Source organism: Lycorma delicatula, chromosome 8 (genome assembly GCF_047948215.1).
Source record: "Lycorma delicatula isolate Av1 chromosome 8, ASM4794821v1, whole genome shotgun sequence".
Lineage (NCBI taxonomy): Eukaryota > Metazoa > Arthropoda > Insecta > Hemiptera > Fulgoridae > Lycorma > Lycorma delicatula.
This window is the reverse complement of record NC_134462.1, coordinates 70,874,186-70,890,489: the sequence shown is the minus strand read 5'-3', so window position 1 is coordinate 70,890,489 and position 16,304 is coordinate 70,874,186. Positions and strand designations below refer to the sequence as shown.

At 28.4% G+C, this 16,304-nt stretch overlaps 2 protein-coding genes across 6 annotated transcripts in view; one reads left to right on the top strand and one right to left on the bottom strand.

Annotated features, from left to right (window-relative positions):
* Nucleotides 1–10,305: 10,305 nt before the first annotated feature.
* Nucleotides 10,306–16,304, bottom strand: part of LOC142328652 (proton-coupled amino acid transporter-like protein pathetic) — a 42,440-nt gene continuing 36,441 nt past the window's right edge. For both annotated transcript variants that reach the window (XM_075372544.1, XM_075372545.1), the window contains exon 8: nucleotides 10,306–10,673. In XM_075372544.1, the coding sequence (XP_075228659.1) occupies nucleotides 10,420–10,673 (254 nt within the window). In that variant the 3' untranslated portion in view covers nucleotides 10,306–10,419. The remainder of the gene's footprint in view (nucleotides 10,674–16,304) is intronic.
* The window catches only part of LOC142328651 (proton-coupled amino acid transporter-like protein pathetic), a 95,133-nt gene continuing 92,141 nt past the window's right edge, over nucleotides 13,313–16,304 (top strand). The window contains exon 1 of one of the 4 annotated variants that reach the window (XM_075372541.1): nucleotides 13,313–13,528. The gene's annotated coding sequence lies outside the window, so the exon portion shown is untranslated. The remainder of the gene's footprint in view (nucleotides 13,529–16,304) is intronic. The other 3 variants (XM_075372540.1, XM_075372536.1, XM_075372535.1) reach the window with 3 other exon arrangements.

Sequence of the window (16,304 nt, the reverse complement as noted above, 5' to 3'; positions counted from 1 at the left end):
AAATCATGATATTTTTATCTTGATGGGATAAGTATATTATTGAGCAATGATTTTATACTATAAAATGAGCTTAAATATATGTTGCAATAAAAACTGTTTTGTAACCTGAAATTAAACAACATCCAAAAACAGAAAATAATTATTTTTTGTTGGCACTGCAGTCAGTCCATTGTGTGCTTTGGCCTCTATAACAGCTTTTCAAGTTTCTCTAATCTGTCCTTCCAAGGCTGTTTTTCTTCTGTAATGATTGATTTCTTAAGTTGAGCAGCTGACACTATGACTGACTCCCACCCTAGGATCAGAGTCCCTTCCCTTAGCTGATAAAATCTAGTTTCAAGGTGTAGGTTGCTGACCTTCACCTATCTTCATTCAGGATAGGAATTGCTGGTTCTCTACGTAGATTAATTTGACAATTAGAATGAATATACTTTAACATTTGATGGATACTCTTTTTCGACATCAGTGCTCACACCAGATTTAATAAACAGCTGTTTATCCTGCTCTTTTTTCAACATAGGCTTGGAACCAGCTTTGGTACTCTACCAAGAATAACTCTACTTTGGATAACTCTTATCCAACAAGTTTTCCAAGAGGGAAAACATCACCTATTTCAACATTTTGTGGTACTAACTGAAATATGGTCTGTTCAACTGGACCATAACAGGAAGTAATTATACAGTAGCAGGTTATAATATCAGCTAATTACTGTTCTTTAATAAAAAAATTTAAAAAAAATCATTGTATTCCAGAACACAGGATGAGTACCTCACCAAGTATTGTCTATGACTTTAATTATATTTTTCCTGGCTAATGACTCTGGATACTTTGTTTTTAAATCTGGGTCAAAATGCTGTACACAGATTTCCTCACAGTTATTCATCATGAAAATAATCTATTATTTAAAGAGAAAACAGCACTACCAGCTTGACAAAATAAAGTTTATCCCTTTTTTCAGTCAATTTACATTTGTTATTTAATGGCACTAATAAAGAACGATTTAAATATAGAATCAAAACAAAATTTACGTATACAAAGGGCTCAAAAAAAACTTCACAATACTATGGAACGGATCATCACAGGCAGTTATAAGTTAGCACATCTCTCATTTGCTTTTTAGCTGTGTTAGTGAAAAGAGGTAGTGATATTGTCGAGTTCGAAAACTGAATACCGGGAAAATTTATATGTGGGTTAAATGTATATCAGTGTTTAGAGGAAATGACCCCTGTACTTGGAAAGGATTGTCCTCATCGTATAACAGTATTTAGGTTATTTATACAGATGAAACAACCTGAGATTGAAAGAGCAAAGCCAAGTCGACAGTCTTCATTTGTGACTGAGAGAAACATTGTAGTATGAAAAATGCGCGAGACAGACATGATGCATGTGATCTACCACCAAATATAGGAGTCCTTGGGCATTAATGTACCAGTAGTTCGTATTATTCTGTGAGATTACCTTCAAGTTAGAAAGCCCTGTATCCTTTGGGTACCACATAACTTGACTGACGATCAAATGCCACGTCATATTTCATATTTTTTTGAGTTCCATGAAATGCTGAAAAAGTTTGAAAATGGGAAATTTCTTTATGAGAACAAAATTGTGACAGGTGATGAAACTTGGCTATGCTATTATAATGACCTGAAGTTGTATTATTATGATGTCAGAACAAAGTGTGGTTGTTCAAAGATTATGAGAACCCCTTGGCTGTTTGAAAATCCAGATCAGTGAACCAGTGATGGTGGCCGTACTTTTTTAGTGTGAGAGGGAGGAGTTTTAGAGTGAGTATCGTAAACTAAGAAGATAGTTACAGGGAAGTGGTATACTGAGGAATGGCTGCCTAAAATTGTCAAAGTCGCACCCAAATTCAAGGTGGATGCATGGTTTCTTCACCACAATAATGCTCCCAAGTTTGCTCTGAATATTTGGTTAGCACTGGAATAAAACTACTAGAACACCCTTCCTACAGTCCTGACCTTACTCCATATACTTTGCGTTGTTCCCTTAAGTGAAGAAAAAATTGAAAGGGAGGCATTTTAAGAGAGATGATGATCTCCTAAGGGCTTGGAAACAACAAATCTCCAACATTGTAAGTGTGCCAAATCTCCAACATTTTAAGATTCCTTTGAAGACTGGTTTTGAAGGATGGAGAAGTTAATAATGTGGTAGAAATTTTTTTTTAAATTATAAAAAATAAAGTTGTATTGCTAAACTTTCCTAGTACCCTTTGTATTTATAAAACAATAATGTTTCTGTTAATATAATTTCACTGTTCTTCATGCTCTTATCAAGAATGTATGGAATTGGTTTGGCATTCACTAAGCTAGAACCCCATATCACTGTATTGCAATGAGACTATGTGCTTTTGCAAAGATTTTTAATGGTATTTCTATTAAAATCTCATATATGATTTATATAGCTATGACAATGGAAAATCTGTTGAGGAAAAGTGGGGAGACCGGAAATCAAATTTGTTTTTCATTATCAAAATTGAATAGTGAACCTGAAACTATCATATACTGAGGCCATAGATCCATAATTTATAGACAGCCTGAGAAAAGCATTTTTTTACAGTTCTAGCTAATTACACTCTTTTTTTTTATTACAGACATTCTGTAAATAAATGATATCATGAAAATTAGCTAATAGATAAGACAATAAGTCTGCTACTTATGTAAAATTTTAATTATAGCAACATTTTCTATTTACTACATTTCTGTTCTAATGATCAGATGCATTATTTTAACAGAAGTCAGAACAAAAAACAGAAGCCAGTTTAAAAAAAAAAACACGTATACTGTTTTTTTTCTTCATTCAATAAAACACTACTCATATTAAAATCATAAGAATAAAAACTTGCATGTCACAAATTATTAAAGAAAACTGAAAAATACATGAATAATCATTTGTTTTAACAAAAATAATTTATTTTAACTGAAAGAAATCTATCAGTTCTTTTAAATTGTTTTGACAAAATAAATTTTTTCTTAAATGTAAAGTTAAAACATTATGCCACCTCAAAACTAGATTTATCTTTTTTGATTCCTGTGAATCATAGCTTGATTGAATTTCAAAATAAATATAATAAACAAGAAGCTAAATTAACTATACATAACAATTTATTAAATGAAAGTGTTAGCTACCAACTGTTACAGATAAATAAAATTTTGTTTATGTAATTTCAAGAAAAATTGTTAGATTGAATGACAAAAAAATTAAATACTCAGCTTATCATTGTCTTATTACGGCTTATACTGGATGTTTGAATTTTTTTTTGCATTTTGTCATTTTCAATTAAGAAAGGATTTCAACTTTCATAAAAAGTACCATAAATATCAGTTAAATATGAAACATAAGAATAGTCTGCACAGCTTTTTCTAATACTAGGTTTAGTAAGTTTCAGGATCGTATACTGTAATCAATGAACCTATTTCTTATATAAGAAAAATACTAAACTTAAAAAAAAAATCTGATATGGACAACACATGACTTTCTTGTACGCCAATTAAATTACATTTACACATTTTTTTAAAAAGAAAAGTACATAAAATTTTATTTCATTAAAAACTTCTGATATTTTTTTATATTGTTATTATTGAATTATTCATTGTTAAAATTTGTTTACAATGAGAGGTTAATAATTATTAATAAATCAATATATTTAAATTTAAAAAAAAAAGTTAAAAAAAAGAGATGAAGTCTGATTCGAACCGATGTGCCATCCCCTAAGTTCCAAATATTTCATTAATTAAAATTTTATTTGGCTATAACTAATGAAAATAAGTACCACTTATGATACATCGTTGAAAAGCTCTCAATGAGGACTTACTGTAGTTAAGAAAAAGTGCAACATCCAAATTTTTTTTGGACTTTTTTGGTTCAGTCAATTGCAATCAAAAGGGGAGGTGGTGCCCAACTAGATGTTACAACAGTGCTAAATCCAACATTTAAACATTCTATGGCTAATTGTTTTAAAGTTATGCAACATATATATGTATGTATAGATGTCACGCCAAAACTAATCAAAATGGATTCAGAGATGGTCAAAATGGATATTTCCAAAGAAATCTGGAAACTGAAATTTTTCATAATCACAATACTTCCTTTATTTCGTACAAGGAAGTAAAAATGAAAACTTCCAGATTGTAATATAAGAAATAAATTCTCAATAACATTTTAAAGTTATTTTGAAAAACTTCATCTAACATGAAGATAAATTATAAACAAAAAATTCTAAAATTGAATAAAAGATTGGAGAAATGAAAATTTATTTAAAAGACCATCAAATACTTTTTAATTGATTATACACTCAACTCATTCAATAAACTTCTTATGTTGTACAAATAGGTTACCTATATTACATAATTATTCTCTCTATAATTGGAACTAATGAAAAAGTTACTGTACAGTAAATATAAAATATACACCATTATTAGTGGCGTAAATCCTTTTTCAACATCTCATACTTTCACTATTCATAGTTCAAATTATGCTTCATTAATACCATAAGTATTTAGTATAATATATAAAAAAAATGCACTGTCAGTTCACATTAAGAATCATGTAATGCCTATCTTCTTGGCTGGGAAAAAAGAAACTGATCACTTTAGGCTGATTAACAAGTGTTAATGTATGCCACGTGTCTGAAAAAGAAAACCAGGGTTTCAAGAACAAATACAGTTTTTATTTTGCAGCGCTCAATAGTGTTTTACGTGTAACATTGAAGGGACAATAAATAAGATTTAATTTGCACATTCCCTATCATAGCAACTGCATTAGACTTTTAAAAGTTAAGCTCTTATGAGCTCAGACTTCAATACCATGGCGTTAATAGAAGAGAAAGGACTGTGCATGTACTGCTTTGCAGAAATAAAAATTAGTGACTGTTGTCACTGATTTTATTTGTACAAACCAGCTATTCCATGAAATTAAACCTAACAATACACCACAAAGAGTTCAATTTGAAATGATCATGTTAGACTTCATTTTTGCAGATGAAAACTATTTGCAGCACATATTATTTTCTGTTAAAGCAACATTTCATTTTCATTGAGTGTATATCGCCATAACTGTCAAGGATGGGATTCAGAAAATTCACATAAATTGGTGGAATTCATCCACAACTGTCTGAAAGTAAATTTCTGGTGTTGTATCATGTATAATCAAATTTTTGGGCCATTTTTTCCATAAGCATGAACAGATTATTAAAGGCACGGTATACATGTTAGAGAACTTTGTATTTCCAGAGATTTGAAAATATGGAAGACCTAATTTTCCATCAGGTAGTTGTGTGGACTGCACTCAGGAACAAGTTTCCAGAAGGCTGAATAGGCAGAGAAGCTCCCATTGCTCAGCCCCCATGAAGTCCCAATTTGATGCTGATGAATTTCTTTTTTTGGGGCTATGTAAAAGTCATCATATACTGAGAAAAAATTCCAGTCACTCGTCCACCTCCACCACAGAAAAGCACAACAGTCATCGATGCAATTCCTGCAGACATGCTGGCCAGAATGTGAAATGTAGTGACTTTATCAATTTGACATCCTGTAAACTAAATTTATGGCTGCAAACTCTTATCGAATTATATTAATATGTAAAAATATGTTAAGACTTTGTACTTTTATGTAATAAACCATAAAAACAACTGTAATTCTAAATGTAATAAAGTAAATTTCATTTAAATCCAGAGTTTCTTTCAGACACGCAGTATTTTGGTAATACTGCTCATTATTAAGTTTTTATGACTTCTAGCTTGTTTTAATTCCATAAAATTTGCTTTACAAAAAAGTTCTGCTGTTCAAGTTTTATAGACTCATAGGACTTATAGGAAAATACATATACACTCTTTGCAAATGTTGACTCTTATGACTTAAGGGTTGTTTTTTATGCGAACAATTTATATTGACAATGACAACTGAACATTTACTAAAAAAAAAAAATTCTTTCATTATGTGAAATTTTTATTTTACAATTATATATTCTGATTCTTTAAATTACTTATGTTGCAATAGGGAGAGTATTAGTTATGGTACAGATTGATTGTGTTTATTATCTTTAATGATACAACTTTCTGTAATTAATTTTGTCTGATTTGGTCAATTACTTCCGGACCACTTAACAAAAATTCTTCTTTTTTTTTGTTTTAATATTTCCTATCAATTTCATAAATATTATCTTTGCTGCAAAAATCAGGGTAAAATTTTTTACAAACTGCAATTGAAAAGAAGTGTTTTTGGACTTATGTTTATAAAAAATGATTTCTCTTTTCGACCTGTAGAATGTATTCCTGAAACACATCCATTTCCTTACAGGATAATATGTATTATATAATGTTTGTAAACAATTTAATTAAAAATTTTTTTAAGGTAAGTAGTGGCATAAGAACAGTAATGACTAAAGGGGTGGTTCTAGAAACACTTTACAAAATTAGAAAGAAAAAATTAGTTGAATGTTTTGGTTTTAATCTAATATTTATGTCTTATGTATGTATCAATATTTAAATTATTTGTTCAATATCTCTAAAGCTTAAATTTATTTTATCCATAGAAGATATGAATTTATCATAAATTACACAGGCTGTTCTTTGTAGAACTTTACATCTAATATTCTACATCAAAATTAAATTGATAAACAAGGTGAAAAATGAAGGAGGCATGAACAGAAGAGGAGAAAAGTCTCAAGAGTTTAAAATAAGGATGAGGTAATTATTCTGACTGAGACATATGCTAAGTAGAAACTGTTTTAAGTAACAGACCATTGGTGGAAAGAAAAAAGGAAGATGAAGAAAAGAAATAAGAATGCTTACAGAATTTTGGAAGGAAAGAAGCTTTATGATGTTTAAGTTAGAGAAAAATCAAGTTCAATTGAAACCTTTAAAGACAGATTCACTGAAGAATTCTACACCACTGTTTTTTATAAAGACTCTTTGATTAATCACATCATGTTGCAGCACATCATTAAAAAAAAAATTATAAATTTTTTTGCACAAACTTATATAAATCTAGTACATATAATAGATGAAATCAAAACACAATTCAATGAATAAAGGCTATAAGCTTTAAAAGAAAAAGAAATATCTGGTTAATAAAGCAATTATATATTTGAAATTTAATGTCAAATAATGATTCCAGGATTAAAAAATATCACTATTTCATTTGAATTACGAATAGTACCAGTTATCTAATTGAGTGTGAAAATGGTACATAGATTAGTTTAGAATTACACAATAGAAGATTATAGAATTCTTAATAATGTAATTTGTATCCAAGTATTTTATCTTGTACTAGCTGACCCGACAATGCTCTGCTATTGCTAGATTTGATATATATATATATATATATATTTAAATGAACATAAATGGAAGTTTGATAAAACATGAAATAACTGAACATTACAAAATTTAACCCCTTCCTTTTTCCCTCTTTCTGTCTTCACCTCTTTCTCTTCTTCTCTTTTTCGCAAAAAATATTTCTTTCATGTAACTAATACATATTCTGAATGTGAACCAAATTGAACCATAAATACAATTTTTTGAAAATTTTGATTTCAGTGCCACCTAGCCAGTCCATTTTTTGCAAAAATATCTCTTTTCACATAACTAATATATATTCTGAATATAAGCCAAATCAGACTATAAATTAAGTTTTTAAAAATATCTGGACCCCCAACCCTAACTAGCAGTTCCAAACTAATTCAGAAACCTTCACGGGTGTGCGCACAACTCATGAGTTTCATCGCAATCGCATGGATGGTATAGGAACACATACGGGACAAACAAACATTTATTTTTAAACATATATATAAAAGATTAACTAACATTTTTATTAATTTAACAGTTACAGTTCTAGAACAACCTGTCTACCTCTTACAGAAACATCATTGTTTTTATATTATATTAATGTGGTCATGCTAAAAATGAAGACTGAGTATCTTTGTTAACAATAGTGAGAAACAAACAAAAAAATCGGTAAGAAAAATAATTCAATCCTGTATAATTATATTTTTAGCATATTAAGATTATCATGAAATAAATATAAATAATGAATGAATGAGTGAACATTTGAATGCAATTATGAGATATACACCTCAATACTAATCATAAATAAAGATAAACAAATCAAAGAAACTAGTATTTACAACTACAATAAAAATTATAAAACATAATATTCATATGAATCCAATAAATAAAAATACAGGTGAACAAAAAAAAAAATCAAGAAAAACTGACATAGTTTCCTTTACATTACATCAAGTAATTATAACATCACACACAATCTCAATGGGAAGGGCTAACAAGGTAATTATAACACTGCCTTTGCAAGTGAGAGCTGGGGCTAGCTGACATCAATGGTTCATATTTCCCATGTAATCTGGGTGCCACTGAAGGGTATGGGAAAGTTTAGGATGATTCCTTGTTTGCCACAATCACCAGCATATTTCCTAGGATAATGTTGTTGCACCTAACAACTATGTTTCCAAAAATTATTTTAACTCTTTATCTTATATTACTGTTTAAGACAAGTGAAGCTAACAAATTTCAACTAATAAAGTATGGCCAGAATGCTGTGATGATCTAATTATACATGCCTAAGCCATGTATTCATAAAAATATAGTCCTCTACCCAATTCAAGTTAAAAGAAAATACTAGACTTCTAAACACCACATCATAATGTAATAAACAGTATTGTAATTATAGGCAGTTGCAGAATACTATACATATCAAGTCAGCAGAGCAATTTGAAAATCTGTTTAAACTGTTTGTAAATTAAATATGAAAAAAACTGATTCAATTTGTAACTAAATTTTTTTTCAATTTGAATATAAAGTTGGTAGGACCATATAAAATAACTAGAGCTAAATACAGTTATCAAAATCTAACTTAAACCAAAATTAGATGTCATTTTGTTCAGTATTAAATTTTCTACACGTTTTATATGTTTATTACCCATTTAATAAAGTTATTGTACGTCAAACATAAAAAACTTGGTTTTCACCAATTTCTTAAAAACTACTGCAGATACAATCCTGAGACCTATTTTATTTGATTTTTCAGGTTAAAAACCATAAGAAATCACTAATTCTGCCCCTTAATTAACATCCTAAAAATTTAGTACAACCTCATTTCACCGAAGTAGCTGAAATCCAAGCAAAATCGTTCACTAGCCATGACACACAAAGCAGTTTAGGACATGTTTATATGAATTTCTTCCATTATTTTCACAAGTAAAATAGGTTCTGAAAGTCCAGGGAGAACTTTGTAGTACATTCTTTAGAAAGTGTTTATAAAATGAAATTAAAAAAATAAACTAATGTAACTATTTTCGTTTAAGGCATCCCAGCAGTTTTAGCCATATTTTTATATTAAATTTAGGCTTACTGAAATTGTTAAAAACAACAATACTTTTCTCTTATTTCTTTACTATTACAGAAGTAAAAATACGGCTAATAAACTCATCATTTTTTTTTAAGTACTGTTTGTTTTTCAATTATTATTTTTCATTATTATAATTTATACTCTTTTCATTTCCCAATTTTCTTATAAAAAATTTTTCCTCAAGAGTCAACTGATGATTATTGTTTTAGAACTGAAATAGGTATCCAGTTTTAGATCTAAAAAAAATTTTTGTAAATGCTTTTTGAGGATAATCTTGTTTTCCAATCTTTTTTTTTGTTTAACCTCTGGGACCACCATTAGGTATTGCTTCAGGGAAGATAAGATGAATGATTTGTAGCATGTGTGAAAATGCCATGCCTGACTGGGATTTGAACCCGGAGCCTCCGGATGAAAGGCCGAGACGCTACCACTTGCACCACAGAGGCCGGCTTGTTTTCCAATCTATTTCTCAATAACTGTTTAGCATAGCTCCAGCTCTATTTTTATAGACTAAGAAGTTCAAAATTAAAATCCAGATTATAACACACATTCAGTTGGCCAAAACTATTCCACAAAATAATTTTATAATTAAAAAATTTTAATTGTAAAAGTTTTACAATTTAAAACCTTCAAAATGTTTATTAAGGTTAAGGTTTAGGTTAAGGCAGACCTTATTCAGTTCAGCAATACTAATATTTTACCACTCTTAACTCACTAAGATAACCACTTAAAAAAACTAAAACTAACAAAAAATTTTTCCATATATTACTATAGGGGGAAAATAAATTAAATAATAATAAATTGAATATTTCAAAACTTATTTTTGGAGTTGAAACCACTGATTTGAATAAGATACTAAGAACAGTCTCCACAACCTATCTGTTACCTAATTACAAGGAATAACTACAAAAGATAATAAAAAATAAATCATAAATAATAAAATACATTCATTTAATAAAATATCTAAATAAATTTTAAAATTATATTACATTATGAACAATATTTATAAGAAAATACAAAAAAGATTATATACACATCCTCTATGAATTTAATTAGGTTTCCTATAAGCATGAGCAAATTCTGAAATACTTGTCATAGTTCCAGTTATAAGTCCAAGAAACCCAAATAAAATAATGAATAGATTTTTCCATAGTCTCCACTTGTAAGGACCATGACCAGGAGATTCCCAATAAACAAGCATTTCAATAAGTGGAGGAAATATTAATCCGACCATACTAAGACTAAGCGCACCGACAAGTGTAAGAAATGGACTTAAATTTGGAAAAATCGCAGCAACAGCAACTGAAACAATATATGAAAAATTTGCATAAACTAATTTATAATTCTAATTCATAAATATAAAAATACACAACATTAACCACAGGTAGGTAAGGGAACTGGAAGTTTGGAAGCCATTAATTGAAGATGAATTTAATCTGAACCAAACTTAAGGAAAGCAGCAAAGACCAAGAATTCATTGGGGTAGTCTATCTAAAGTTTCAAGAAGTATTAAGGACTGGAAAACAGGCAACAAAAGGATCTTAAAAATCAGCAAGTATAAAAAATATTCAAGGTTGTTAAGGATATAATAATTAAACTTACATTGTACTTCAATTTTCTAAAGCTTTCCATGCAACCAATAAGTATCTCTTTATCAGAAGCAAAACTTCAGAACTAGCATCACGAATACAGAAAACAGAAGAAATGTATTACAATAACTGCTATGATGATAATTACATAATGTCATGTAAGTGAACAGGCAATTTTTGTTTACATGTGAAATATCAGTTAACTGAACATAACAAAATCCATGCAATGGTGCAAAACACTAGAAATTTTTTTAAACATAAATTTCAAATTAACTAAACAAAAGAAACTTACTTTGTCCTAGAAAACAATAATCTATATACGAGGTCTGTTCAGAAAATAACCAAACATTTTTAATTACGCACCACCAGTTTAGTGACATGTGGTTGGCAGCATTGTGTTCTGCATAACCTCCTCTGTAACCACATGTTCTTGGATTTTTGATATCTTGTTTAGTTTTCATGTTATTGCTATTTGAGTGCAACAAGTTTAAGTGTTAGTAGTGATTTTTATAATGCGCAATTTTCAGAAGCAATGATACATCTTAAAATTTTGTGTGAAACTGGGGAAAAATTTCACAGAAACGTTTCAACTTTTGAAACAAGCTTACAGAGATGATGCTCCAGGTTGTATACAACAATGTTATGAAACGTTTTTACGATTTAAAAGTGCTCGTCAGTCAATTGAAGATGACCCTCAACCAGGAAGGCCTTCGACTTCAACTGATGACACCCACATTCAACAAAAATCTACGATTCTGGAGTGAACATTGGAGTGGAGCATTACTAAGGCGTTTTACAATGTTATGTGAAAAAATTCACAAAAAGAGACCTGAGACAACTCATGGTTTTTTCACCACAACAATATATCTACACACCCAGCTTTGTCAATTCATCAGTTTTGTGCCAAAAATCAGACGACTGTCCTCTCTCAGCCTCCCTACTCACCAGACTTGGCTCTTTGTGATTTTTTCTTATTTCCAAAATTAAAATCAGTGATGAAAGGATGCCGTTTTGAGACTATTGGTAATATTAAAGCAGATTTGTCATGGATGTTAAAGACCATCAAAAGAAGCTATCCAACCGACTGCTTCGTGAAGTGGAAACCGCTGGGAAAAGTGTGTGAACAGCGGAGGGGAGTTCTTTGAAGGGGACAAGGACCAATAACCTGTAAAATTAATAATACAGATTAAAAAAAATAAAGTTTGGTTATTTTCTCAACAGACCTCAGATATAAAAATGGCTAATTATTAATAATTGAATCTCAATAATCTAATTCACAAAAGATATGTGAAATACTGATTTTAGAAAATATTAATAGAATTAAAACTATGTTTGTGGTTATAAAAAAATTGTCATTCAATATCTTGAAAGAAGAATCTGTGATTTTGAATTAAAGTGATTTTCAGTCTATGAAGTGATCAACACTCAATATTTAAGATTACAGTCAGATGTATCGTAATGATATAAAAAATAGACAATGAAAGGCATTACAAATAAAAATATTAAGATAATATTATTAACTAATGATTTACTAGCATGTGAATTAGATTTGCTAATATTGATAAATATTTGATATATAAATTGATTTACTCTTATAAAGCAAAAAACTCCATCAAAAATCAATTAAAATTTTTTTTTTGTTAATACGTTACTCTTTTTCAAAGTACTTTTGTAATGTGCTGCTTCACTAAAAACAATAATATCTTTATAATGATAATGATCTTTATTATTATAAAAATATTAAACATAACACTATAAAAAAAAAAAAAAAATCATAATTTTTTTTCTTTTGATAAACGTAATGCAATTTACAACTGGTTACTACAAGGGGTGGCAGAAATGTAATGGGAGGACAAAATGTTACACAAAGTGATAGGTGATGCCCTCTTGTAGTTTCATTTTCCTACTACTAACATTCCAAAACTCTTTCAACCATGCCCTCTCAATTTTTGGCAGTTACCACTGTTATGGAATCCATAGTGCCTACAACAATGTAAAGGATAAAATTTTGACAGTGAAAAAATAGTGAACTAATGACAAATGTCTAACATTATATACAACCACATGTTTCTATTTGATGTAAACACTTGTTGGATATAGAATTATTAAAATTTATTTTATGCAAAGTTATAAATCAGGTAATCATAAACATAAAATATTATCTAAAACAAAATTTAAAGTAATAAAAAAATAACTTGATTTTATTGCTTATCGTACCGAAATTACTTCAGTGTCATTTAAATATAAATAAATCCTAAAAATAGTCAAAAGTGTGAGGGAAATTTAATTGTACACATTGTTGCCAGTCAGCAGCATGACAACTATCTGGCTAAATGACAAAAAAACCATTCGCCAAAAAAATATTGGCACAAAATTATACAGAATAAAATCAAGTTAGGTATTAAAATGGATTTAAGGTGAAAGAGGATGTTTTATAAAAACTTGTAGTAAGCAGTGAGTTAAAGTTAAATAATGCAACAGAGCAAACTAGTTGATTATTTAATAGGGACTGGTAACGATTAACCACAGTGATATCAATATTAAGGATTAACTATTTTTCAATTAAAGGTAAATAATTTCAATAAATCTCAAGAAAATGAAATCTAACTACTGTATAACCAAATTTACTTATTTATTAAATTTATATACTTTAGTATTAAGTGATTAACTTCTTATATAACAGTAACAAAACAATATATTTGTTCAGTATATAAATGTCAAAGTTGAATTTAAAACAAGAGATCTATTTTAACATACAGATATGTGAAGGAAAGTAAACTTTGAATTCCGAAATACAAGCATAAAAATATGTTACGAGCTTAAACATCTATAAATAGTTTTTTTAATGCAAAGATTATTTTTGTTAAATCCCACTATTCTAGGAAAACTAAGGTCGTATGCAAATAAATCAGAATATTTAAAATAAATAAAACAAATTATTATTTAAAATATAATTATAATTAGAAAAAATATACATTTATACTGTTTAGAAATATTTAATACTTTCCTGCATTCTTAATTAGTTCATATACACAATATGGCATTGAAAATGTGGATTACCCTTTTTTCTCAATGATATATTACAAAACTATACCGATATTATTTATTTTTAATGAGGTGAGTTTTTTAAGCAATCAATTTTTGTCTTTTTTTGACAATGGCACACAAATTTTCCACTGGATTAATATCAGTCAGTGAAGCAACTCTCTGACAACTGGAATGTTTTATACATTTACAAATTTTGCCACTTTTTGGCAATATGGTATAATGCTAAATTTTGTTGGAATGTTCAAGTTTCTTAATATAAACAAATCTTGAGTTTGAGTGAGAATTTTTTAATATACGTTCACAAGTACAAATAAATTGGGTAAAAAAAATAATCTGCAAAATTCTTTATTTAATATTTAACTGATAGCTGAATGTGAGCTAGTTACATATTTTTTTAAAAATTTGATGCCTTTCTAATGTAACTCTTTGCCCCTGAACATAATCCTGTCTCATTAAAAAAATTTTTTTTCCTGTTTTCTTTGGCAGTTTTGACATGCTAATACATATTATGTAAGCCCTTTTTTACACGTCAATGGTGTTAACCCATTCACCAACTTTTAGCAGGTGTGGTTGGCTGAATTTACAGCAAGCAACATCTAACTGTGGATGAATTTACGGTCTCTTTTGGTGCTGTAATAAGTCAAATTCTACTTTCTCAAATTCAATTTGCCATACATTTTAAAAGAATTAGTATAATAATTAAAGATCCAATCAATCAGTTGGATATCTTGTATGTTTTTTTATTTTTTTGCTGGTGTTTTGTATATGTTAAGATACAACAATTGTTTTATCATTTATTTTATAAAATACATTCATCAAAATTTACTTTTTTTTTTCTAAAAAAAGATACTTAAAATTGTCTGTTAAAGCAAAAAACAAAAAAAACTGATAACAAAATTTGATAATGTACTTGGAATAATAGAATTTAAAAGAAACTATACTACAGCTTATTTTAATAGTAAATGCTGTTATGTAAATGAAAGTACTGAAGGTGAAACAATTTTTTTAATGCCCATAACTTCTTTAAAAAAAAAAAAGTATTAGTTTGCAAGAGATTATACTAGTTTTATTAAAAAAGGAATAAATAAAACAGAAATAAATTCAATTGGTAAATTGAATGATATGATTATCAACAAAAACAATTGGCCGTGAAATTCAATTTGTTTGTTCTAAGGCAATATATTTTATATCCATAAAGTTTAAAATTTATTATTGATATAAAATACATTTTATATTATTGATATAAAATACATTTTATATCAATAATAAATCCATAAGATAACAATCAGTAATTCATAAAAAGAAATAAAAGAATAATCTAACAAAACGCAGTGATATCCAAAAAAATTACAATGAAATTGTAAACCATATGGTACGAGTCTTGCAGATATCATTTCTTCTGCTCAAAAAACAAAAATTTCTGTAATACAAATAAAAATGCTTTTAATAAAACGACATAAAAAAAGGTAAGACACTACATTTCTATTATTAATTTAGAATTTTCTTAAAAAAAACAACACATGTTAAATATATGTAATAGACAATAGATATACAATAATAGATAGTACACAATGTTTAAGCGTTCCATATAATAAGCAAAAAAATAAAAATTTGTTACAAAACTTTTACCGGCCCAATTTCATTTATTAAACAACGAATAATCATAAGAATTTTATTATTTCTGTAAATGTGGTATGTAATACATATAAATAAAATCAGGCCGATTACAGTTTTGTAACTAATTTTTCTTTTTTTTCTTATTATCAGGAACGCATAAACATTGTTTGTTATTTATTACCTTTATCTTACTTTTTTGATACAGTATCATTTTGTTAAAAGCGGTTTTATTTGTATTACAGAAATTTTTGTTTTTTGAGCGGAAGAAATGATATCTGCGACTCTTACCGTATGGTTTACAATTTCATTTTAATTTTTTTGGATTTTTTGGAAAAATGTGTATATGTAATTCAATAACTGTACAAGGAAATCATCTGGTGTCCAAATCAGATTTTTTTTTATACAACATTAAGAAGAGGTTTTAAAAAAGTTAAGTAGCATGCTAAAGTGTTTTTATAATATATCTTATTAAAGGACTAATAAAAACACACACTACAACAACAGATAATATAATCAACAACCATCAAAACTATTACAACAGTTCACTTCTTCTTCAGTGGAATATCATGTAGTACTGACATTGTCGCCAAGACCCTTTAAAAGATTACTTTCTACTTGTAAAGTATCAAAAAAAAATTTGCTTTGTGAGTTGAGAGCATTCATTTAATATGCTGTTTTT